Source organism: Mobula birostris, chromosome 5 (assembly GCF_030028105.1).
Source record: "Mobula birostris isolate sMobBir1 chromosome 5, sMobBir1.hap1, whole genome shotgun sequence".
Taxonomy (NCBI): domain Eukaryota; kingdom Metazoa; phylum Chordata; class Chondrichthyes; order Myliobatiformes; family Myliobatidae; genus Mobula; species Mobula birostris.
Window position 1 is genome coordinate 85,968,896 of NC_092374.1, and position 25,785 is coordinate 85,994,680.

The following is a 25,785-nucleotide window of genomic DNA, read 5'->3' on the forward strand; positions in this document are numbered from 1 at the left end:
CCAGACAGGGTGGCTTGAGTATCTCAGAAAATGCTGACCTCCTGGGATTTTTGCACAACAGTCTCTAGGGCAGGGATTCCCAACCATTTTTATGCCATGGACCAATACCATTAAGCAAGGGGTCTCTAAATGTGAGCACTCCCAGAGAGAACCAACAACAACTGCTCACTAAGGATGAAATGTCTGCATGCCAGTTGCCAAGCACACCACAACATCAAACAGTTTGGTGAATCCCTTCTGCATATCTTCAACTGGGGGGGGGGGGCGGGGGATGCTTCAAGATCCATCATTAAGGACCCTCATTTGGGACATGCCCTGATCTCATTACTACCATCAGTGAGGAAGTACAAGAGCCTGTAGACCCATGCATCTGCTATCAGACTTCTGAACAGTCAGTGAACCCATAAACTATTCCTCACCATTCTTCTTTGCACAATTTATATATTTTAATTTTCATTGTAAGGAAGTATTTTTTAATCTCTTGTATGATACTGCTGCCATAAAATAACAAAATTCACAACATACAGAGCCTATAAAAGGTATTCACCGCACCCCCCTCCCCCCGGAAGTTTTCATGTTTTATTGTTTTACAACATTGAATCACAGTGGATTTAATTTGGCTTTTTTGACACTGCTCAACAAAAAAAGACTCTTTAGTATCAAAGTGAAAACAGGTCTCTACAAAGTGATATAAATTAATTACAAATATAAATCACAAAATAATTGATTGCATAAGTATTCACCCCCTTCAAGTCAGTGTTTAGTAGATGCACCTTTGTCAGCAATTACAGCCTTGAGTCTGTGTGGATAGGTCTCTATCAGCTTTGCACATCTGGACACTGCAATTTTCCCCCATTCTTCTTTACAAAACTGCTCAAGCTCTGTTAGATTACATGGGGATTGTGTATGAACAGTCCTTTTCAAGTCCAGCCACAAATTGTCAATTGGATTGAGGTCTGGACTCTGTCTTGGCCACTCCAGGACATTAAGTTGTTTTTAAGCCATTCCTGTGTAGCTTTGGCTTTATCTTTGGGGGTCACTGTCCTGCTGGAAAACAAATCTCCCAATCAGAGTCCTCTTCCAGACTGCATCAGGTCTTTCCTCCAGGATTTACCTGTATTTTGCTGCATTCATTTTACCTTCACAAGCCTTCCAGGGCCTGCTGCAGTGAAGCATCCCCACAGCATGATGCAGCCACCACCATGCTTCACGGTAGGGATGGTGTGTTTTTGATGATGTGAGGTGTTTGACATGCTAAACATAGCATTTAGTCTGATAGCCTCAAAGCTCAATTTTGGTTTCATCAGACCATAGAACCTTCTTCCAGCTGACTTCAGAGTCTCCCACATGCTTTCTGGCAAACTCTAGCAGAGATTTCTGAGAGTTTTTTTCAACAGTGGCTTTCTCTTTTCCACTCTCCCATAAAGCTGTGACTGGTGAAGTACCCAGGCAACAGTTGTTGTATGCACAGTCTCTCCCATCTCAACCACGGAAGCTTGTAACTCCTCCAGAGTTGTCATAGGTCTCTTGGTGGCCTCCCTCACTAGTCCCTTCCTGGCACAACCACTCAGTTTTTGAGAATGATCTGTTCTAGGCAGATTTACAGCTGTGCCATATTCTTTTCATTTCTTGATGATTGACTTAACTGTACTTCATAGGATATATTCAGTGACTTGGAAATTTCCTTGTATCCATCTCCTAACTTTTGCTTTTCAATAACCTTTTTGTGGAGTTGCTTGGAATGTTCTTTTGTCTTCATGGTGTAGTTTTTGCCAGGATACTGACTCACCAGCAGTTGGACCTTCCAGGTACAGGTGAATTTTAATTACAATCAACTGAAACACCTTGACTGCACACGGTGATCTCCATTTAGCTAATTACGTGACTTCTAAAACTATTTGGCTGCACCCGTGGTGATTTGGTGTGTCATATTAAAGGGGGTGAATACCTATGCAATCAATTATTTTGTGTTTTATATTTGTAATTAATTGAGATCACTTTGGAGAGATCTGTTTTCACTTTGACATGAAAGAGTCTTTTTCTGTTGATCAGTGTCAAAAAAGCCAAATTAAATCCACTGTGATTCAATGTTGTAAAACAGGAAAACTTCCAAGGGGGATGAATACTTTTTATTGGCACTGTACGTCAGTGGTAATGAACCTGATTCTGATTTGGGGTTACAGCTCTGGGGACTTCAATTACCATATTATCAATTACCTTCTCTCAGCAGAACAATGGACTCAGTATCTGGACACGATACATACAGTATATATCTTGCGTGATTGTACCACCGATATCCTGTATGTGTTCGCTATCTTGTATGTGCGAGGACTAAGCCTCAAGCTGTGGTGTCGCTTGCTTACAGCCGCCAGGAGAGAGTCACCAGAGCCAGTGCACTCCTCCAGGGTAATGTGGCGCGGCGTCCAGGTTGGGCAGTCTTCTGCCCCCCAGTGTTTGTTCGGCAGAAGACAAGATCTGTTGTGGTCGTCTGCAGATTTCGGCGGCATGAGTTTGGACTCTTTTATAGAATGGTTGTATCTTTCTGTCTTATATGTGCCACGTGTGTTTTGTGCTGTGTGTGACTGTTGGTACTGTGTTTTGTACCTTGACTCTGGAGTAATCCTGTTTGGCTGTATTAATGTATGGTTGAATGACAAACTTGAATTGAATTGGATAATGGGCTCTGGGATATCTTGAGGGTTGAGATTGGTGCTAAATGAATTCATTTCTCTGGCTTTATCTGGACACATGGTTATCTCCCACCTGCTGTCACTCACCTGTACCTATTCCCGTTGGAAGGTTGTGTCCGCCTCGTCCTCCATTCAGATTCATCATCATCGTCATCGTCATCATTGTCGTTGTCCACTTTCCAGCTGTTCCCGAACTTCTTCAGGCTGGATACCCGGTCACCATTCGGCAGCGTGAAATCATTCCTGTATTTCCCGTCGTAATTGCCACACAGCCCTCGGACCTTCTTCTTGTAGAGGCTGGGAATAATGATATCTGCAGGAAGGTAACGTAAGAGTGATGTAGGTCAGAGTGAGTTAGCTGCTACCCGTTCATTCCTTCATGGGATGGCCCACCTCTACTCTGGGCTGTTGTACCTCTGTCTGGTTCACATTGTGGTGGTTCTCCAAGAATAACACACAAAAAATGTTGGAGGAAGGCAGCATCTACGGAAACGAATAAACAGTTGACGTTTTGGGCCGAGACCATTCTTCAGGACAGGAAAGGTGGGGGGGCGGGGAGATGCCAGAATAAGAAGGTCTGGGTGGTGGGACAAGCTCTAAAGTGATGGGTGAAGCCAGGTGTGAGTGTGTGGGGGAGGTGATGAAGTAAGAATCTGGGAGGTGATAGGTGGAAAAGGCAAAGGGCTGGAGAAGAAGAAATCTGATAGGAGAGGAGGGTGGATCACTGGAAAAAGAGAAGAAGGGGCACCAGGGGGAAGTAATAAGCAGGTGGGAAGAGGCAAGCCAGAGTGGGGGATAGAAGAAGGGGGGGGGAATCGATGTTCATGCCATCAGGTTGGAGGCTACCCAGATGGAATCGGAGGTGTTTTCCTCCACGCTGAGAGTGGCCTCATCGTGGCGGAAGAGGAGGCCATGGACCGATAGCTGTTTAGGTTCAGACTCAGATTTATTTATCAAATGTACATCAAAACGTACAGTGAAATGAGCCGTTCGTGTTAACAACCTACACACCCAGGGATGTGCTGGGGACTGTCACACATTCAGATGTCAACACAGCATGCCCACAATGTCCAGCAGAACAACATGCAAGCAACAGCAGCAAAGCACGCCCCTCTCTCACCCTCATACCCACTCGCACACACAAACAGGAAGGCTGCTTTCAGACCTCCACTCTGAGATTTGTAGCTATTGGGTCTCCAACTTCCAGCCCCCGGCCTGGGCATGCAATCATTTGACCTCTGATCTCCAAACAAGGTGGCCCAGGGGAACATCGCTCTTCGGGCCACTGACCTCCGAACAAGGTAGCCTAGGGCATCGATCTTCGGACTTCTGACCTCTGGACTCACTGAGCTCTGAACTTTAACCTTCAGCTTTGCCCTCTGGACTTCACCAGCTGTTGGGTAGCGACCCCAGGATTCTCCAAACACGGGTTTGACTTTCTAGCCTCACATTATTTATTATTTATTAGGAGGTGCCAGGATCTAGATCCAGCAATAACTCACTGATGTAAGCCCCAACAAGAGGGATGTAGGCCTTTGGGAAGGGTTTTCCCTAGGTCCCATTACCTTGGAGGCTTTGTGTTTGGGAGAAGAATTGACAGGACCCAGAAGTCACATCCCCTTTAGGTGATGCACAAATTTTTCCACCCTCACACCCAATCATTGTAAGTAGCTGACTGTAAGTATAGTTGTAGGTGTAGTCAAGGTTCTTTGGTTAAATTCTCAAAGGCAGTACAGTATCCTGAATTTTTTTTTTGCCCCTATTTCACTGTTAGTGTAGGGGGAGGATATGCAGTTGTTCCAGAAAGGATCTGTCCTCCCTCCAGTTCCCTGGACCTCTCTCTCCATCAGGGAAAACTTCTTCACTCAAACCATGGTGAGAGTGTGGAATGAGCTGCCAGCACAAGTGGTGGATGTGATTTCGATTTTGATGTTCCAGAGAAGTTTGGATAGGTATGTGGATGGAGGGCTATGGTCCCGTTGCAGGTTGATGGGACGAGGCAGCTTAAATATTTCGGCATGGACTGGTAGGCCAAAGAGCCTGTTTCTGTGCTGTAGTTTCCTATGATTCTAAACGCTTTTGTGATGGAGATTTGCAGAGGTCACTCACCTGCATTTTCTTTTCCATCGAAGTTGACAGAGAGGCCGAAATCTGTCTCCAGGTACAGGGTCCTGGACTTCTGGTAGATGTGGAAACCTTCACGTGACTTGTATGGAGGTGTCAGCTCTTCGTCGTCCAGCTGTGTCAAGGGAAGGACAGCTTTTGAGACAGGGATGTAACTCAGTCTAAGATAGCAGGCCAAATGAACAAGCAATGTATTGGCATGTACTGGGATAGGGTGAAAAGCTTGTCAACACTGTTCATACAGACCAGATCGCTATACAGTGCACTGAGGTTCATACAGACCAGATTGTTACACAGTGCACTGAGGTGGGACAAGGTAAAACAAAAGCAATGCAGAATGAAGTGTAACAGCTACAGAGAGAGTGTAGAGCAGATAAACATTAAAGTGCCAGATCATAACAAGGAACAATACTGCACAAAAGTCTTGGGGTGCCTAAGACTTTTGCACAAGTACTGTATTTGTCACTGTGGAGCAGAGAGCAAGTTTGTAAATTTGGCAGGAGCCAAGGATGTTGGGAATGTTGGGAACGGCGAGGGTGGAGCACCGGGTTGTGGGGGGGAGGGGTTCTGTTGTGGGCAGATAGTTGAAAAGGAATGCCAAGGCCGGGGGGGAGGGCGGGTGCTGCGGGTGTAGGCACACCCAGTCCAGAGGCACGAGGCAAGGTCATTTGACTCCAAACGATTGGTTTATTGATCATTACAGAATGTCTCTCTGGTGCTTGCTGCTCCCTCCCCTTTCCTTCCCCTTTTCCCAACCATGGTTCCCCTGTCCCTGTCCCCTTTCCCACACTCAGTCCACAGTAGAGACCCATATCAGAATCAGGTTTATCATCACTCACATATGTCATGAAATTTGTTTTTCCTTGTGGCAGCAGGACAGTGCAATATGTAAAATTAATACAGTACTGTGCAAAAGTATTAGGCATCCCTAGTTATAGATATGTGCCTAAGACTTTTGGACAGTACTGTAGATTGTGAGGTCAAGAGTCCATCATCATGCAAGAGATTGATAAGGTGGATAGAATCTGCCCTGAGCCTCATGGTAAAGACAGTTAGGTTACCATAAAACATTGGAACAGGGTTATGCCATTTTGTCCATTGAGTCTGCTCTGCTATTTGATCATGGCTGATTTATTTTCCCTCTCAACCCCGTTCTCCAGCCTTCTCCCTGTAACCATTAATGCCCAGGAGTACCCACAAAGTGAATTATTGCTCTCAAACCCAATTAACCCACGGTCCTCACGCACAAACTTGCTTCCAATAGAGTCACAGAAAAGTACAGCACAGAAACAGGCCCTTCAGCCCATCTCATTCCATGCTGAGCCATTTGAACTCCCATGGACCTGCACCGGGACCACAGTCCTCCATACCCCTACCATCCACGTACCTATCCAAACTTCTCTTAAACATTGAAATTGAGCTCGCATGCGCCACATGAGCAAAATATTTTCCCCTCATGTTCCCCTTAAACTTTTCATCTTTCACCCTTAACCCATGACCTCTGGTTTTAGTCCCACCCAACCTCAGTGGAAAAAGCCTGCTTGCATTTACCCTATTTATACCCCTGATAATTTTGTATACCTCTGTCAAATCTCCCCTCAGTCTTCTGAAATCCTAACCTATTCAATCTTTCCATATACCTCAGCTCCTCCAGACCCAACAACACCCTTGTAAATTTTCTCTGTACTCTTTCAACCTTATTTACATCTTTCCTGTGGGTTTCCCCCAGATTCTGGTTTCATTAGGACTCAAGCAAATTTTGACAGATGTTCCACGGAGAGCATTCTAACTGGTTGCCTCACTGCCTAGAAAGGTGGTGTCAATGCGCAGGATTGGGAAAAGCTGCAGTAAGTTGCAAGCACAGGTACCAGCTTCTCCAGCATCGAGGACATCTTCAAAAGCTGACGCCTCAGGAAGGTGGTATCCATCATTAAGGACCCCAGCACCCAGGACATGCCCCCTTGTCATTGCTACTGTTGCCTAGAAGGAACTACCATCTGCAAATCAGTGAATTCGCATGAGTCAAGGACAGTGCAAGCAGACGGACCAATTGCCTTTGTTCTTGCCATGAGGGAGGAGATGGAGGCTGCCATTTTATGAAGAAAACTGGGTTCTCCATTTTGCGAGGTGACTTAATCAGTGTTTAAAAGTGATGCTTCAAGTAATTTGCTGAACTCGGGATCATTTCCAACTAAGAAGTTACTTGTGAAGTGTTCTTTGGTTGAATATAACATTCAGGTTTGTGAATGTTGGTGTGTGTCTGGTTTGCGTGGTTCAGGGTGATTGAGAACAAAGAGCCGTAAATGACCCATTGTCACTAGCTGGGAAGATGGCAATAAATGGATGCTGGCCTGGAGCAGAGCCAAAAGCAAGGTGTTAAAGGTCAGACACATGACCAACAGCCAATGCCACTGGAATGCGATAATTGAATTCGTAAGAAATGGATATAAAAGCAGACGCTTCAAGCAGTGGTAACTCTATAGGAGAACAACTATTGCGGATGTGAGGTGCCCTACAGACACGTGGAGGTTCGAAACGGGACCACGAGGAACATGTGGCCAGGAGCAGACACTCCTTTTTAACTGCTAATATCTTTTCTGTTCTTTGACTTTTCATGGAAGGTCAGGAAAACTTAGTTGTTGTACACACAGGTATTGATTGTGTAAGTTCAAATGCTCTTCCATTGAGACAGTAAAGGTACCTGTCAGTAATTACAAATCTCTCTGATTATTATTACAAGGGGGATTCTGGTAACATTACCATCAGAGAGGAGGTACAGGAGCCTGAAGTCACACACTGAATGATTCAGGAACAGCTTCTTCCCCTCTACCATCCAATTTCTGAATGGACGTTGAACCCATGAACATTACCTCTCTGTTTTCGCTCTTTTTGCACTACTTTTTGATATATATTTCTTACTGTATGGCAGATTTTTAAACAACATATTTTGCACTGTACTGCTGTCACAAAACCACAGACTTCATGCCATATGTCAGTGATAATAAACTTCATTTTGATTGATTCTGGCTTGGTCCACCTCCTAAAGGGTAAATGGCCCTTGTAAATTCTCCTTAGTGCAGATAGGCGGTGGGAAAATCCGGAGAGAGCCGATGGACACATGAGAGAGAACAGCGAAACAGGAGACCACAGATGCAGAAACACTCAAAACTCGGTGGGTTCAAGCAGCATGCGAAGGGGGTGGCGAATGGACAGTCAACATATTGGGTGGAGATTCTTTATCTGATGTGAAAGTGAATAGGTTACATGGAAATATAGCACTGATGAGGGATGCGGGCATAGATTTGATGGGCTGGGTGGCCTCCTCCTACATTGTAGCACCCACCAGCAGCCGTTTCTTCCTGTGGAATTCTATCAGGTGGCCGTAGACCTTGATGTGGACCTCAGACAGGGAGGACACCCTGTTGTTATCACGCTGCACCCTATTTCTGCCCGTGATGGTGAATGGCTGCAGGGCCTCGGAGTCGATGTAGGTGGTGACTAGAACGTAGGTGTGTTTCCCTTGGAAGTGGTGGGCCAGTCCGTCGAAGGTCAGGTAGTGAGGATCACCCGAGATGAGGCAAGTTTCGAATGCTGGTGGGGAGAAACAAACAGCATTCAGAATCAAGTTTGTCATCACTTATGTATGTGTGAAATTTGCTGTTTTGTGGCAACAGCACAGCGCAAGACATAAAACTTATTGTAGGTTAGAAAAAAAATTGTGTAATAAAGGATTAACGAGGTGGTGTTCATGGAGCATAGAGCAGGCCATTTGGCCCACAATGTTGTGCTGAACCAGCTAAAAATGCAACTCCAAAGCACCCAAACACTACTCCTGTCCATATCTCTCCATCTTCCTCACATCCATGTGCCTGTCTAAACATCTCTTAAAAACCTTTAATGGAATTGCCTTTACCACTATACCAGGCAGCGCATTCCAGGTATCCACCACTCTCTGAGTAATAAACTTACCCCTCACATCTCCCTTGAACTGACCTTCTCTCACCTTCAATGCATGTCCTCTGGAATTAGATATTCCTACCCTGGGAAACAGATACTTTGTCTACTTTGTCTATGCCTCTCATAATCTTATAAACCTTTATCAGATCTCCCCTCAGCCTCTGGTGCTCCAGAGAAGACAACCCAAGTTTATCCAGCCTCTTATGATAGCACATGTCCTCTAAACCAGGCAGCATCCTGATGAACCTCTTCTGCACCCTCTCCAAAGCCAGAAATGTGGGGTGACCAGAAATGTATGAAATAATCCAGATGTGGCCTAGCACCATAAAGTTGCAACATAACTTCCTGACTTTTGAACTCAATGCCTCAACTAATTAACACGGGCATCCGTTAGTCTTGCAAGACCATGGATCTGCGCCTGGAAAGTCTTCACTCTCAGGGCACAGGCCTGGGCAAGGTTGTATGGAAGACCAGCAGTTGCCCATGCTGCAAGTCTCCCCTCTCCACGACACCAATGTTGTCCAAGGGAAGGGCATTAGGACCCATACAGCTTGGCACCAGTGTCGTCGCAGAGCAGTGTGTGATTAAGTGCCTTGCTCAAGGACACAACACGTTCCCTCGGCTGGGGCTCAAACTCATGACCTTCAGGTAGCTAGTCCAATGCCTTCACCATTTGGCTACGTGCTCACACACTTGGCCTCGACTAATAAAAGCCAGCATTTCATAAACCTTCTTGACCACCCTATCAACCTATGTAGCCACTTTCAAAGGAGATTTAGGAAGCGAACCTCAAGATTAAGCGATAAAGACCTGCTTCAGGCCATCTCCAAGGACAAATGCTGAGGTAATGCATATACTTCTGCTGTTGGTGGACGAGGGATGGGGCACCCAGGATAGATCCTTTGAGATGTGTACAATTATCATCATTATTGTTATCTTTCTAATCCCAGCACATCCTTGCTCAGAATGTTTGTTCATTACATGCTGTGTTGTATGATGTGGACGATCAGCATCTTTCCATGACCATGATTGTTCTTGGGAAATTTTTCTACAAAAGTGGTTTGCCATTGTCTTCTTCTGGGCAGAGTCTTTTCAAGATGGGTGACCCCAGCTATTGTCTGCCTGGCGTCAGTGGTTGCAAAACCGGGACTTGTGACCATCCACCACCTGCTCCCAGGGCTTCATGTGGCCCTGATTGGGATGTGTGGGGGCTAAGCAGGTGCTACACCTTGCCCAAGGGTGACCTGCAGGCTAGCAGAGGGAAGGAACGCCTTACACCTCCTTTGGTAGAGACACATCTCCACCCCGCCACCCAATATTGAGAATAGGTTATGGACTATGAGAGGCAGGTGTACTGTGGACTGTAAGGAACTTCTCCCCATAGTGGAAGCACAGTAGAAAATTGATGTTTAGATACAGACAGGGATCTTGGGGCCCAAGTCCATTAGTTACTGAAAGTAGATATATCAGAAGAGAGGGTGTATGACACGCTCATGTACGTTGGTCGGAGCATTGAGTTTAAGACTCAGAAAGCCATGTACCAGTTGTATAAATCTTTGGTCAGTCTGCGTTTGGAGTCTTGTCTGTAGTCTGGTCATCCCATTACAAGAAGGATGTGGAAGCTTTGGAGAGGGAGCAGCAGAGGGTTACCAGGATGTTGGAGCAGACGATTTCAGCGTTTACAGTTTCTTGTGTCCTTGTTGTGCTCACCAGGATGCTATCTGGATTTGAGGGTACCTACTGTAACCAGGATGCTATCTGGATTAGAGGGTACATGCTGTAACCAGGATGCTATCTGGATTTGAGGGTCATGCTATGACCAGGATGCTGTTTGCATTTGAGGGTACTTACTGTAACCAGGATGCTGCCTGGATTAGAGGGTACATGCTGTAACCAGAGGCTGATTAAACTTGGGTTGTTTTCTCTGGAGCATCGGACACTGAGGGGAGACCTGATAGAAGTATGAGCTTATGGCAGCATTGGTAGGGTAGATAGAATCTATTTACAAGGCAGAAATGTCATGCACTAGAAGGGGAGAGGGGGAAGCTTGGGGGAGGTATATGGGGCAAGTTTTTTCTTAGTGAGTGGTGGGTGTCTGAAACGGGCTGCCAGGGTGGTGGGGGGAAGCAGGTATGATTCTGGGGTTTACGAGACTACCTGAATGTGCAGGGATTACAGGGTTATGGATATTATGCAGGCAGAAGAGATTTAGTTTAATTTGACATTGTATTCAGCACAGACAATGCCTTCTCCTGTGCTGTACCACTCTATGTTCCATGTTCAATTGTTCCTTCAGAATATCATAGCCCGGGGACATACCGATTAAATGCTCCCAATGCCATGTAGAGGTGGACTGAGAAATCACGAGTTCATTTCCATCATACAGGAGGTATGCTCACGATTCTAGGAACAGTGGGGTGGAAGCTGCCCCTGAGCCTGGTGGGGGTGTCCTTTCAGGCTCTTTTATCTTCTGCCTGATGGAAAAATACTCTGAATCTGTTACAAAGTTCTGCATTCTGTTTCCCCTTTCCACCAGCTCAGTATATTTACACTGGGATGTTTTGTCTGCATGCCACACAAAATGAAACAATTTCACTGTACCTCAATACAGGTGACAGTATTAAACCAATGCCAAAACCAACTGTAATTCCAAGACCAAGGGCAATTCCAGTTCCAATTCCAATAGCAATTGAACTTCCAATTCCAATTGAAATTCCCATTCCAATACCAACTGCAACTGCACTTCTAATGTCGATTCCAATACCGATTAAAGTTAAGATTTTGGTTCTGATACCAATTCCAATACTTATTGCATTTCCACTATCAATGCAATTCCATTGAAACTCCGATTCCAATTCCAACACCAATTCAAATTCCAAAACTAATTTAATTTCAGATTTCAATTCCGGTACCAATTGAAATTCAGATTCTAATTCCCACACCTACTGAAATTCCAATACCAGTATCAAGTGAAACCCTAATACCAATCCAATATAAAAGCCATTCTTCCTCCCTAAATGGCAAGCCTCCCAAACAGCATAACACATTAACACACCCACAACCATTAGATGCTCCTCGTGGTGTGTCTGTTCTCTGGAGAGGAGCATCACTCCCCTCGACAAACAACGAAGGGGCTTGCAGTGCAGTCTCTTCACTGGGGCCAGGCTAGCGGGAAGCTGAATGGGGGAGGGTGGTCAGTGCTCAGGGGGTGGGGAAGAGACAGAGTGCATTACTCACAGACAGGCCTGCAGCCGTATCGTCCATTCTTCTTCAGGGCGCACACCGAGTTGTCATTGCACTTGTGGGCCTTGCAGCTCAGCTGTCCTTTATTGCAGGTGCATTTTGTGTCACAGCGCCTGTTCAGCCATTTGTCTCCAGACTGCAAGAGAGCAGCAGAGTAAACACACAGCACGTTGGCTATTTGGCCCACCTTATCTGTGCCGACCATAATGTCAAACTAAAACAACTCTCTTCTCCTGGTGCACGATCTACATTACTGCATTCCCTGCATATTCAACTGCCTCTTAAATGCCATGATTTTATCTGCCTTCTCCACCAGCATCTCGGCATCCCCTTGAAGGCTCCAACCACTCTGTGTGTAAAAAAACTAATCCCACGTGCCTCCTGTCGACTTGCCCCTTCTCACCTTAAATCCATGTTGTCTATCCTTGACATTTTCAGCAAGGATAAAGATCTTCCCTGTCTGCCTGTCTACATTTCTACCTGGGAATAAAGATTCCGACTGTTGATATTCCCACCCTGGGAATAAAGATTCTGAGTGTCTATTTTCCTACACTGGGAATAAAGATTCTGACTGTCTATGTTCTTACACTGGGAATAAAGATTCTGACTGTCTATTTTCCCACCCAGGGAATAAAGATTCTGACTGTCTATATTCCTACCCTGGGAATAAATATCCTGACTGTCTATATTCCTACCCTGGGGTAAAGATTCTGACTGTCTATATTCCTACCCTGGGAATAAAGATTCTGACTTTCTATATTCCTACACTTGGGTAAAGGTTCTGACTGTCTATATTCCTGCTCTGAGAATAAAGATTCTGTCTGTTGATATTCCTACCCTGGGAATAAAGATTCTGACTGTCTATTTTCTTACACTGGGGTAAAGATTCTGACTGTCTGTATTCCTACCCTGGGAATAAAGATTCTGACTGTTGATATTCCTGCCCTGGGAATAAAGATTCTGACTGTTTATATTCTTACACTGGGAATAAAGATTCTGACTGTCTATATTCCTACCCTGGGAATAAAGATTCTGCCTGTCTATATTCCTACCCTAGGAATAAAGATTCTGACTGTCTATTTTCCTAAACTGGGAATAAAGGTTCTGACTGTCTGTATTCCTACCCTGGGAATAAAGATTCTGACTGTCGATATTTCTACCCTGGGAATAAAGATTCTGCCTGTCTATATTCCTACCCTGGGAATAAAGGTTCTGACTGTCTGTATTCCTACCCTGGGAATAAAGATTCTGACTGTTGACATTCCTACCCTGGGAATAATAATTCTGACTGTCTATTTTCTTACACTGGGGTAAAGATTCTGACTGTCTGTATTCCTACCCTGGGAATAAAGATTTTGACTCTCTATATTCCTAAACTGGGAATAAAGATTCTGACTGTTGATATTCCTACCCTGGGAATAAAGATTCTGACGGTTTATATTCCTACTCTGGGAATAAAGATTCTGCCTGCTATATTCCTATCCTAGGAATAAAGATTCTGACTGTTGATATTCCTACCCTGGGAGTAAAGACTCTAACTGTCTATATTCCTACCCTGGGAATAAAGATTCTGAATGTCTATATTCCTACACAGGGGTAAAGATTCTGACTGTCTATTTTCCTACACTGGGAATAAAGATTCTGACTGTCTATATTCCTACACCGGGAATAAAGATTCTGACTGTCTATTTTCCTACACTGGGAATAAAGATTCGGACTGTCTATATTCCTAAACTGGGAATATAGATTCTGACTGTTGATATTCCTACCATGGAAGTAAAGATTCTGACTGTCTATTTTCTTACACTGGGGTAAAGATTCTGACTGTCTGTATTCCTACCCTGGGAATAAAGATTCTGATGTCTATATTCCTACTCTGGGAATAAAGATTCTGCCTGTTATATTCCTACCCTAGGAATAAAGATTCTGACTGTCGATATTCCTACCCTGGGAATAAAGATTCTGACTGTCTGTGTTCCTACCCTGGGAATAAAGATTCTGAATGTCTATATTCTTGCACAGGGGTAAAGATTCTGACTGTCTATTTTCCTACGCAGGGAATAAAGATTATGACTGTCTATATTCCTAAACTGGGAATAAAGATTCTGTCTGTTGATATTCCTACCCTGGGAATAAAGATTCTGACTGTTTATTTTCTTACACTGGGGTAAAGATTCTGACTGTCTGTACTCCTAACCTGGGAATAAAGATTCTGACTGTCTATATTCCTAAACTGGGAATAAAGATTCTGACTGTTGATATTCCTACCCTGGGAATAAAGATTCTGCCTGTCTATATTCCTACCCTAGGAATAAAGAACCTGACTGTTGATATTCCTACCCTGGGAATAAAGATTCTGACTGTCTATATTCCTACCCTGGGAATAAAGATTCTGAATGTCTATATTCTTACACTGGGGTAAAGATTCTGACTGTCTATATTCCTACTCTGGGAATAAAGATTCTGACTGTCTATATTCCTACACCGATGTAAAGATTCTGACTGTCTATATTCCTACCCTAGGAATAAAGATTCTGACTGTCTATTTTCCTACACTGGGAAAAAAGCTTCTGACTCTCAATATTCCTAAACTGGGAATAAAGATTCTGACTGTTGATAATGCTACCCTGGGAATAATAATTCTGACTGTCTATTTTCTTGCACTGGGGTAAAGATTCTGACTGTCTGTATTCCTACCCTGGGAATAAAGATTCTGACTGTCTATATTCCTACTCTGGGAATAAAGATTCTGCCTGTCTATATTCCTACCCTAGGAATAAAGATTCTGACTGTCGATATTCCTACCCTGGGAATAAAGATTCTGAATGTCTATATTCTTGCACAGGGGTAAAGATTCTGACTGTCTATGTTCCTACCCTGGGAATAAAGATTCTGCCTGTCTATATTCCTACCCGAGGAATAATAATTCTGACTGTCTATTTTCTTGCACTGGGGTAAAGATTCTGACTGTCTGTATTCCTACCCTGGGAATAAAGATTCTGACTGTCGATATTCCTAAACTGGGAATAAAGATTCTGACTGTTGATATTCCTACCCTGGGAATAAAGATTCTGACTGTTTATATTCCTACTCTGGGAATAAAGATTCTGCCTGATAATATTCCTACCCTAGGAATAAAGATTCTGACTGTTGATATTCCTACCCTGGGAATAAAGATTCTGACTGTCTGTATTCCTTCCCTGGGAATAAAGATTCTGGATGTCTATATTCTTGCACAGGGGTAAAGATTCTGACTGTCTATTTTCCTACTCTGGGAATAAAGATTCTGACTTTCTATATTCCTACACCGATGTAAAGATTCTGACTGTCTATGTTCCTACCCTGGGAATAAAGATTCTGCCTGTCGATATTCCTACCCTGGGAATAAAGATTCTGACTGTCTATTTTCCTACACTGGGAAAAAAGCTTCTGACTGTCTATATTCCCAAACTGGGAATAAAGATTCTGACTGTTGATAATGCTACTCTGGGAATAATAATTCTGACTTTCTATATTCTTACACTTGGGTAAAGATTCTGACTGTCTATATTCCTGCTCTGAGAATAAAGATTCTGACTGTCTATATTCCTACACTGGGAATAAAGATTCTGCCTGTCTATATTCCTACCCGAGGAATAAAGATTCTGACTGTTGATATTCCTACTCTGGGAATAAAGATTCTGACTGTCTATATTCCTAAACTGGGAATAAAGATTCTGTCTGTTGATATTCCTACCCTGGGAATAAAGATTCTGACTGTTTATTTTCTTACACTGGGGTAAAGATTCTGACTGTCTGTATTCCTACCCTGGGAATAAAGATTCTGACTGTCGATATTCCTACCCTGGGAATAAAGATTCTGACTGTATATATTCTTACACTGGGGTAAAGATTCTGACTGTCTATATTCCTACTCTGGGAATAAAGATTCTGACTGTCTATATTCCTACACCGATGTAAAGATTCTGACTGTCTATGTTCCTACCCTGGGAATAAAGATTCTGCCTGTCTATATTCCTACCCTAGGAATAAAGATTCTGACTGTCTATTTTCCTACACTGGGAAAAAAGATTCTGACTGTCTATATTCCTAAACTGGGAATAAAGATTCTGACTGTTGATAATGCTACCCTGGGAATAACAATTCTGACTGTCTATTTTCTTGCACTGGGGTAAAGATTCTGACTGTCTGTATTCCTACCCTGGGAATAAAGATTCTGACTGTCGATATTCCTACCCTAGGAATAAAGATTCTGACTGTTGATATTCCTACCCTGGGAATAATGATTCTGACTGTCTATATTCCTACCCTGGGAATAAAGATTCTGACTGTATATATTCTTACACTGGGGTAAAGATTCTGACTGTCTATATTCCTACTCTGGGAATAAAGATTCTGACTGTCTATATTCCTACACCGATGTAAAGATTCTGACTGTCTGTTCCTACGCTGGGAATAAAGATTCTGCCTGTCTATATTCCTACCCTAGGAATAAAGATTCTGACTGTCTATGTTCCTACCCTGGGAATAAAGATTCTGCCTGTCTATATTCCTACCCGAGGAATAATAATTCTGACTGTCTATTTTCTTGCACTGGGGTAAAGATTCTGACTGTCTGTATTCCTACCCTGGGAATAAAGATTCTGACTGTCGATATTCCTAAACTGGGAATAAAGATTCTGACTGTTGATATTCCTACCCTGGGAATAAAGATTCTGACTGTTTATATTCCTACTCTGGGAATAAAGATTCTGCCTGATAATATTCCTACCCTAGGAATAAAGATTCTGACTGTTGATATTCCTACACTGGGAATAAAGATTCTGACTGTCTGTATTCCTTCCCTGGGAATAAAGATTCTGGATGTCTATATTCTTGCACAGGGGTAAAGATTCTGACTGTCTATTTTCCTACTCTGGGAATAAAGATTCTGACTTTCTATATTCCTACACCGATGTAAAGATTCTGACTGTCTATGTTCCTACCCTGGGAATAAAGATTCTGCCTGTCGATATTCCTACCCTGGGAATAAAGATTCTGACTGTCTATTTTCCTACACTGGGAAAAAAGCTTCTGACTGTCTATATTCCCAAACTGGGAATAAAGATTCTGACTGTTGATAATGCTACCCTGGGAATAATAATTCTGACTTTCTATATTCTTACACTTGGGTAAAGATTCTGACTGTCTATATTCCTGCTCTGAGAATAAAGATTCTGACTGTCTATATTCCTACACTGGGAATAAAGATTCTGCCTGTCTATATTCCTACCCGAGGAATAAAGATTCTGACTGTTGATATTCCTACTCTGGGAATAAAGATTCTGACTGTCTATATTCCTAAACTGGGAATAAAGATTCTGTCTGTTGATATTCCTACCCTGGGAATAAAGATTCTGACTGTTTATTTTCTTACACTGGGGTAAAGATTCTGACTGTCTGTATTCCTACCCTGGGAATAAAGATTCTGACTGTCGATATTCCTACCCTGGGAATAAAGATTCTGACTGTATATATTCTTACACTGGGGTAAAGATTCTGACTGTCTATATTCCTACTCTGGGAATAAAGATTCTGACTGTCTATATTCCTACACCGATGTAAAGATTCTGACTGTCTATGTTCCTACCCTGGGAATAAAGATTCTGCCTGTCTATATTCCTACCCTAGGAATAAAGATTCTGACTGTCTATTTTCCTACACTGGGAAAAAAGATTCTGACTGTCTATATTCCTAAACTGGGAATAAAGATTCTGACTGTTGATAATGCTACCCTGGGAATAACAATTCTGACTGTCTATTTTCTTGCACTGGGGTAAAGATTCTGACTGTCTGTATTCCTACCCTGGGAATAAAGATTCTGACTGTCGATATTCCTACCCTAGGAATAAAGATTCTGACTGTTGATATTCCTACCCTGGGAATAATGATTCTGACTGTCTATATTCCTACCCTGGGAATAAAGATTCTGACTGTATATATTCTTACACTGGGGTAAAGATTCTGACTGTCTATATTCCTACTCTGGGAATAAAGATTCTGACTGTCTATATTCCTACACCGATGTAAAGATTCTGACTGTCTGTTCCTACGCTGGGAATAAAGATTCTGCCTGTCTATATTCCTACCCTAGGAATAAAGATTCTGACTGTCTATTTTCCTACACTGGGAAAAAAGCTGCTGACTCTCAATATTCCTAAACTGGGAATAAAGATTCTGACTGTTGATAATGCTACCCTGGGAATAATAATTCTGACTGTCTATTTTCTTGCACTGGGGTAAAGATTCTGACTGTCTGTATTGCTACCCTGGGAATAAAGATTCTGACTGTCTATATTCCTACTCTGGGAATAAAGATTCTGCCTGTCTATATTCCTACCCTAGGAATAAAGATTCTGACTGTCGATATTCCTACCCTGGGAATAAAGATTCTGACTGTCTGTGTTCCTACCCTGGGAATAAAGATTCTGAATGTCTATATTCTTGCACAGGGGTAAAGATTCTGACCGTCTATTTTCCTACTCTGGGAATAAAGATTCTGACTGTCTATATTCCTAAACTGGGAATAAAGATTCTGTCTGTTGATATTCCTACCCTGGGAATAAAGATTCTGACTGTTTATTTTCTTACACTGGGGTAAAGATTCTGACTGTCTGTATTCCTACCCTGGGAATAAAGATTCTGACTGTCGATATTCCTACCCTGGCAATAAAGATTCTGACTGTATATATTCTTACACTGGGGTAAAGATTCTGACTGTCTATATTCCCCATCTGGGAATAAAGATTCTGCCTGTCTATATTCCTACCCTAGGAATAAAGATTCTGACTGTCTATTTTCCTACACTGGGAAAAAAGATTCTGACTGTCTACATTCCTAAACTGGGAATAAAGATTCTGACTGTTGATAATGCTATCCTGAGAATAATAATTCTGACTGTCTATTTTCTTGCACTGCGGTAAAGTTTCTGACTGTCTGTATTCCTACCCTGGGAATAAAGATTCTGACTGTTGATATTCTTACCCTGGGAATAAAGATTCTGACTGTCTGTATTCCTACCCTGGGAATAAAGATTCTGACTGTCTATATTCCAACCTTGGGAATAAAGATTCTGAGTGTCTATATTCTTACACTGGGGTAAGGATTTTGACTGTCTATTTTCCTACTCTGGGAATAAAGATTCTGACTTTCTATATTCTTACACTTAGGTAAAGATTCCGACTGTCTATATTCCTGCTCTGAGAATAAAGATTCTGACTGTCTATATTCCTACACTGGGAATAAAGATTCTGCCTGTCTATATTCCTACCCTAGGAATAAAGATTCTGACTGTCGATATTCCTACCCTGGGAATAAAGATTCTGACTTTCTATATTCCTACACTTGGTAAAGGTTCTGACTGTCTATATTCCTGCTCTGAGAATAAAGATTCTGACTGTTGATATTCCTACCCTGGGAGTAAAGATTCTGCCTGTCTATATTCCTACCCTCGGAAAAAAGATTCTGACTGTTGATATTCCTACACTGGGAATAACGATTCTGGCTGTCTATATTGTTACACTGGGGTAAGGATTTTGACTGTCTATTTTCCTACTCCGGGAATAAAGATTCGGACTTTCTATATTCTTACACTTGGGTAAAGATTCCGACTGTCTATATTCCTGGTCTGAGAATAAAGATTCTGACTGTCTATATTCCTACACTGGGAATAAAGATTCTGGCTTTCTATATTCCTACACTTGGGTAAAGGTTCTGACTGTCTATATTCCTGCTCTGAGAATAAAGATTCTGACTATTGATATTCCTACCCTGGGAATAAAGATTCTGACTGTCTATTTTCTTACACTGGGGTAAAGATTCTGACTGTCTGAATTCCTACCCTGGGAATAAAGATTCTGACTGTTGATATTCCTACCCTGGGAATAAAGATTCTGACTGTCAATATTCTTACACTGGGAATAAAGATTCTGACTGTCTATATTCCTACCCTAGGAATAAAGATTCTGACTGTCTATTTTCCTAAACTGGGAATAAAGGTTCTGACTGTCTGTATTCCTACCCTAGGAATAAAGATTCTGACTGTCGATATTTCTACCCTGGGAATAGAGATTCTGACTCTATATATTCTTACACTGGGGTAAAGATTCTGACTGTCTATATTCCTACTCTGGGAATAAAGATTCTGACTGTATATATTCCTACAACGATGTAAAGATTCTGACTGTCTATGTTCCTACCCTGGGAATAAAGATTCTGACTGTCTATTTTCTTGCACTGGGGTAAAGATTCTGACTGTCTGTATTCCTACCCTGGGAATAAAGATTCTGACTGTTGATATTCTTACCCTGGGAATAAAGATTCTGACTGTCTATATTCTTACACTGGGGTAAGGATTTTGACTGTCTATTTTCCTACTCTGGGAATAAAGATTCTGACTTTCTATATTCCTACACCGATGTAAAGATTCTGACTGTCTATGTTCCTACCCTGGGAATAAAGATTCTGCCTGTCTATATTCCAACCCTAGGAATAAAGATTCTGACTGTCTATTTTCCTACACTGGGAAAAAAGATTCTGACTGTCTATATTCCTAAACTGGGAATAAAGATTCTGAATGTTGATAATGGTACCCTGGGAATAATAATTCTGACTGTCTATTTTCTTGCACTGGGGTAAAGATTCTGACTGTCTGTATTCCTATCCTGGGAATAAAGATTCTGACTGTCGATATTCTTACCCTGGGAATAAAGATTCTGACTGTCTATATTCTTACACTGGGGTAAGGATTTTGACTGTCTATTTTCCTACTCTGGGAATAAAGATTCTGACTTTCTATATTCGTACACTTGGGTAAAGATTCCGACTGTCTATATTCCTGCTCTGAGAATAAAGATTCTGACTGTCTATATTCCTACACTGGGAATAAAGATTCTGCCTGTCTATATTCCTACCCTAGGAATAAAGATTCTGACTGTCGATATTCCTACCCTGGGAATAAAGATTCTGCCTGTCAATATTCCTACCCTAGGAATAAAGATTCTAACCGTCGATATTCCTACCCTGGGAATAAAGATTCTGACTGTCGATATTCTTACCCTGGGAATAAAGATTCTGACTGTCTATTTTCTTGCACTGGGGTAAAGATTCTGACTGTCTGTATTCCTACCCTGGGAATAAAGATTCTGACTGTCGATATTCCTACCCTAGGAATAAAGATTCTGACTGTTGATATTCCTACCCTGGGAATAATGATTCTGACTGTCTATATTCCTACCCTGGGAATAAAGATTCTGACTGTATATATTCTTACACTGGGGTAAAGATTCTGACTGTCTATATTCCTACTCTGGGAATAAAGATTCTGACTGTCTATATTCCTACACCGATGTAAAGATTCTGACTGTCTGTTCCTACGCTGGGAATAAAGATTCTGCCTGTCTATATTCCTACCCTAGGAATAAAGATTCTGACTGTCTATTTTCCTACACTGGGAAAAAAGCTGCTGACTCTCAATATTCCTAAACTGGGAATAAAGATTCTGACTGTTGATAATGCTACCCTGGGAATAATAATTCTGACTGTCTATTTTCTTGCACTGGGGTAAAGATTCTGACTGTCTGTATTGCTACCCTGGGAATAAAGATTCTGACTGTCTATATTCCTACTCTGGGAATAAAGATTCTGCCTGTCTATATTCCTACCCTAGGAATAAAGATTCTGACTGTCGATATTCCTACCCTGGGAATAAAGATTCTGACTGTCTGTGTTCCTACCCTGGGAATAAAGATTCTGAATGTCTATATTCTTGCACAGGGGTAAAGATTCTGACCGTCTATTTTCCTACTCTGGGAATAAAGATTCTGACTGTCTATATTCCTAAACTGGGAATAAAGATTCTGTCTGTTGATATTCCTACCCTGGGAATAAAGATTCTGACTGTTTATTTTCTTACACTGGGGTAAAGATTCTGACTGTCTGTATTCCTACCCTGGGAATAAAGATTCTGACTGTCGATATTCCTACCCTGGCAATAAGGATTCTGACTGTATATATTCTTACACTGGGGTAAAGATTCTGACTGTCTATATTCCTACTCTGGGAATAAAGATTCTGCCTGTCTATATTCCTACCCTAGGAATAAAGATTCTGACTGTCTATTTTCCTACACTGGGAAAAAAGATTCTGACTGTCTACATTCCTAAACTGGGAATAAAGATTCTGACTGTTGATAATGCTATCCTGAGAATAATAATTCTGACTGTCTATTTTCTTGCACTGCGGTAAAGTTTCTGACTGTCTGTATTCCTACCCTGGGAATAAAGATTCTGACTGTTGATATTCTTACCCTGGGAATAAAGATTCTGACTGTCTGTATTCCTACCCTGGGAATAAAGATTCTGACTGTCTATATTCCAACCTTGGGAATAAAGATTCTGAGTGTCTATATTCTTACACTGGGGTAAGGATTTTGACTGTCTATTTTCCTACTCTGGGAATAAAGATTCTGACTTTCTATATTCTTACACTTAGGTAAAGATTCCGACTGTCTATATTCCTGCTCTGAGAATAAAGATTCTGACTGTCTATATTCCTACACTGGGAATAAAGATTCTGCCTGTCTATATTCCTACCCTAGGAATAAAGATTCTGACTGTCGATATTCCTACCCTGGGAATAAAGATTCTGACTTTCTATATTCCTACACTTGGTAAAGGTTCTGACTGTCTATATTCCTGCTCTGAGAATAAAGATTCTGACTGTTGATATTCCTACCCTGGGAGTAAAGATTCTGCCTGTCTATATTCCTACCCTCGGAAAAAAGATTCTGACTGTTGATATTCCTACACTGGGAATAACGATTCTGGCTGTCTATATTGTTACACTGGGGTAAGGATTTTGACTGTCTATTTTCCTACTCCGGGAATAAAGATTCGGACTTTCTATATTCTTACACTTGGGTAAAGATTCCGACTGTCTATATTCCTGGTCTGAGAATAAAGATTCTGACTGTCTATATTCCTACACTGGGAATAAAGATTCTGGCTTTCTATATTCCTACACTTGGGTAAAGGTTCTGACTGTCTATATTCCTGCTCTGAGAATAAAGATTCTGACTATTGATATTCCTACCCTGGGAATAAAGATTCTGACTGTCTATTTTCTTACACTGGGGTAAAGATTCTGACTGTCTGAATTCCTACCCTGGGAATAAAGATTCTGACTGTTGATATTCCTACCCTGGGAATAAAGATTCTGACTGTCAATATTCTTACACTGGGAATAAAGATTCTGACTGTCTATATTCCTACCCTAGGAATAAAGATTCTGACTGTCTATTTTCCTAAACTGGGAATAAAGGTTCTGACTGTCTGTATTCCTACCCTAGGAATAAAGATTCTGACTGTCGATATTTCTACCCTGGGAATAGAGATTCTGACTCTATATATTCTTACACTGGGGTAAAGATTCTGACTGTCTATATTCCTACTCTGGGAATAAAGATTCTGACTGTATATATTCCTACAACGATGTAAAGATTCTGACTGTCTATGTTCCTACCCTGGGAATAAAGATTCTGACTGTCTATTTTCTTGCACTGGGGTAAAGATTCTGACTGTCTGTATTCCTACCCTGGGAATAAAGATTCTGACTGTTGATATTCTTACCCTGGGAATAAAGATTCTGACTGTCTATATTCTTACACTGGGGTAAGGATTTTGACTGTCTATTTTCCTACTCTGGGAATAAAGATTCTGACTTTCTATATTCCTACACCGATGTAAAGATTCTGACTGTCTATGTTCCTACCCTGGGAATAAAGATTCTGCCTGTCTATATTCCAACCCTAGGAATAAAGATTCTGACTGTCTATTTTCCTACACTGGGAAAAAAGATTCTGACTGTCTATATTCCTAAACTGGGAATAAAGATTCTGAATGTTGATAATGCTACCCTGGGAATAATAATTCTGACTGTCTATTTTCTTGCACTGGGGTAAAGATTCTGACTGTCTGTATTCCTATCCTGGGAATAAAGATTCTGACTGTCGATATTCTTACCCTGGGAATAAAGATTCTGACTGTCTATATTCTTACACTGGGGTAAGGATTTTGACTGTCTATTTTCCTACTCTGGGAATAAAGATTCTGACTTTCTATATTCGTACACTTGGGTAAAGATTCCGACTGTCTATATTCCTGCTCTGAGAATAAAGATTCTGACTGTCTATATTCCTACACTGGGAATAAAGATTCTGCCTGTCTATATTCCTACCCTAGGAATAAAGATTCTGACTGTCGATATTCCTACCCTGGGAATAAAGATTCTGCCTGTCAATATTCCTACCCTAGGAATAAAGATTCTAACCGTCGATATTCCTACCCTGGGAATAAAGATTCTGACTTTCTATATTCCTACACTTGGGTAAAGGTTCTGACTGTCTATATTCCTGCTCTGAGAATAAAGATTCTGACTGTTGATATTCCTACCCTGGGAATAAAGAGTCTGACTGTCTATTTTCTTACACTGGGGTAAAGATTCTGACTGTCTGTATTCCCACCCGGGGAATAAAGATTCTGACTGTTGATGTTCCTACCCTGGGAATAAAGATTCTGACTGTCTATATTCTTACACTGGGAATAAAGATTCTGACTGTCTATATTCCTACCCTGGGAATAAAGATTCTGCCTGTCTATATTCCTACCCTAGGAATAAAGATTCTGACTGTCTATTTTCCTAAACTGGGAATAAAGGTTCTGACTGTCTGTATTCCTACCCTGGGAATAAAGATTCTGATTGTCGATATTTCTACCCTGGGAATAGAGATTCTGACTCTATATATTCTTACACTGGGGTAAAGATTCTGACTGTCTATATTCCTACTCTGGGAATAAAGATTCTGACTGTATATATTCCTACACCGATGTCAAGATTCTGACTGTCTATGTTCCTACCCTGGGAATAAAGATTCTGCCTGTCTATATTCCTACCCTAGGAATAAAGATTCTGACTGTCTATTTTCTTGCACTGGGGTAAAGATTCTGACTGTCTGTATTCCTACCCTGGGAATAAAGATTCTGACTGTTGATATTCTTACCCTGGGAATAAAGATTCTGACTATCTATATTCTTACACTGGGGTAAGGATTTTGACTGTCCATTTTCCTACTCTGGGAATAAAGATTCTGACTTTCTATATTCCTACACCGATGTAAAGATTCTGACTGTCTATGTTCCTACCCTGGGAATAAAGATTCTGACTTTCTATATTCCTACACTTGTGTAAAGGTTCTGACTGTCTATATTCCTGCTCTGAGAATAAAGATTCTGACTGTTGATATTCCTACCCTGGGAATAAAGATTCTGACTGTCTATTTTCTTACACTGGGGTAAGGATTCTGACTGTCTGTATTCCTACCCTGGGAATAAAGATTCTGCCTGTCTATATTCCTACCCTAGGAATAAAGATTCTGACTCTCTATTTTCTTGCACTGGGGTAAAGATTCTGACTGTCTGTATTCCTACCCTGGGAATAAAGATTCTGACTGTTGATATTCTTACCCTGGGAATAAAGATTCTGACTGTCTATATTCTTACACTGGGGTAAGGATTTTGACTGTCCATTTTCCTACTCTGGGAATAAAGATTCTGACTTTCTATATTCCTACACCGATGTAAAGATTCTGACTGTCTATGTTCCTACCCTGGGAATAAAGATTCTGCCTGTCTATATTCTTACCCTAGGAATAAAGATTCTGACTGTGTATTTTCCT

General features: G+C 41.7%; 1 protein-coding gene across 1 annotated transcript in view; it reads right to left on the reverse strand.

The window, feature by feature from the left end:
• LOC140198369 (zonadhesin-like) overlaps positions 1-25,785 on the reverse strand; it is a 123,420-nt gene that overhangs the window by 22,527 nt on the left and 75,108 nt on the right. Inside the window, exons 2-5 of the mRNA XM_072259465.1 lie at positions 12,009-12,150; positions 8,158-8,405; positions 4,800-4,929; positions 2,778-3,003 (exon numbers count right to left, since the gene is read on the reverse strand). Coding sequence (XP_072115566.1) covers positions 2,778-3,003; positions 4,800-4,929; positions 8,158-8,405; positions 12,009-12,150 — 746 coding nt within the window. The remainder of the gene's footprint in view (positions 1-2,777; positions 3,004-4,799; positions 4,930-8,157; positions 8,406-12,008; positions 12,151-25,785) is intronic.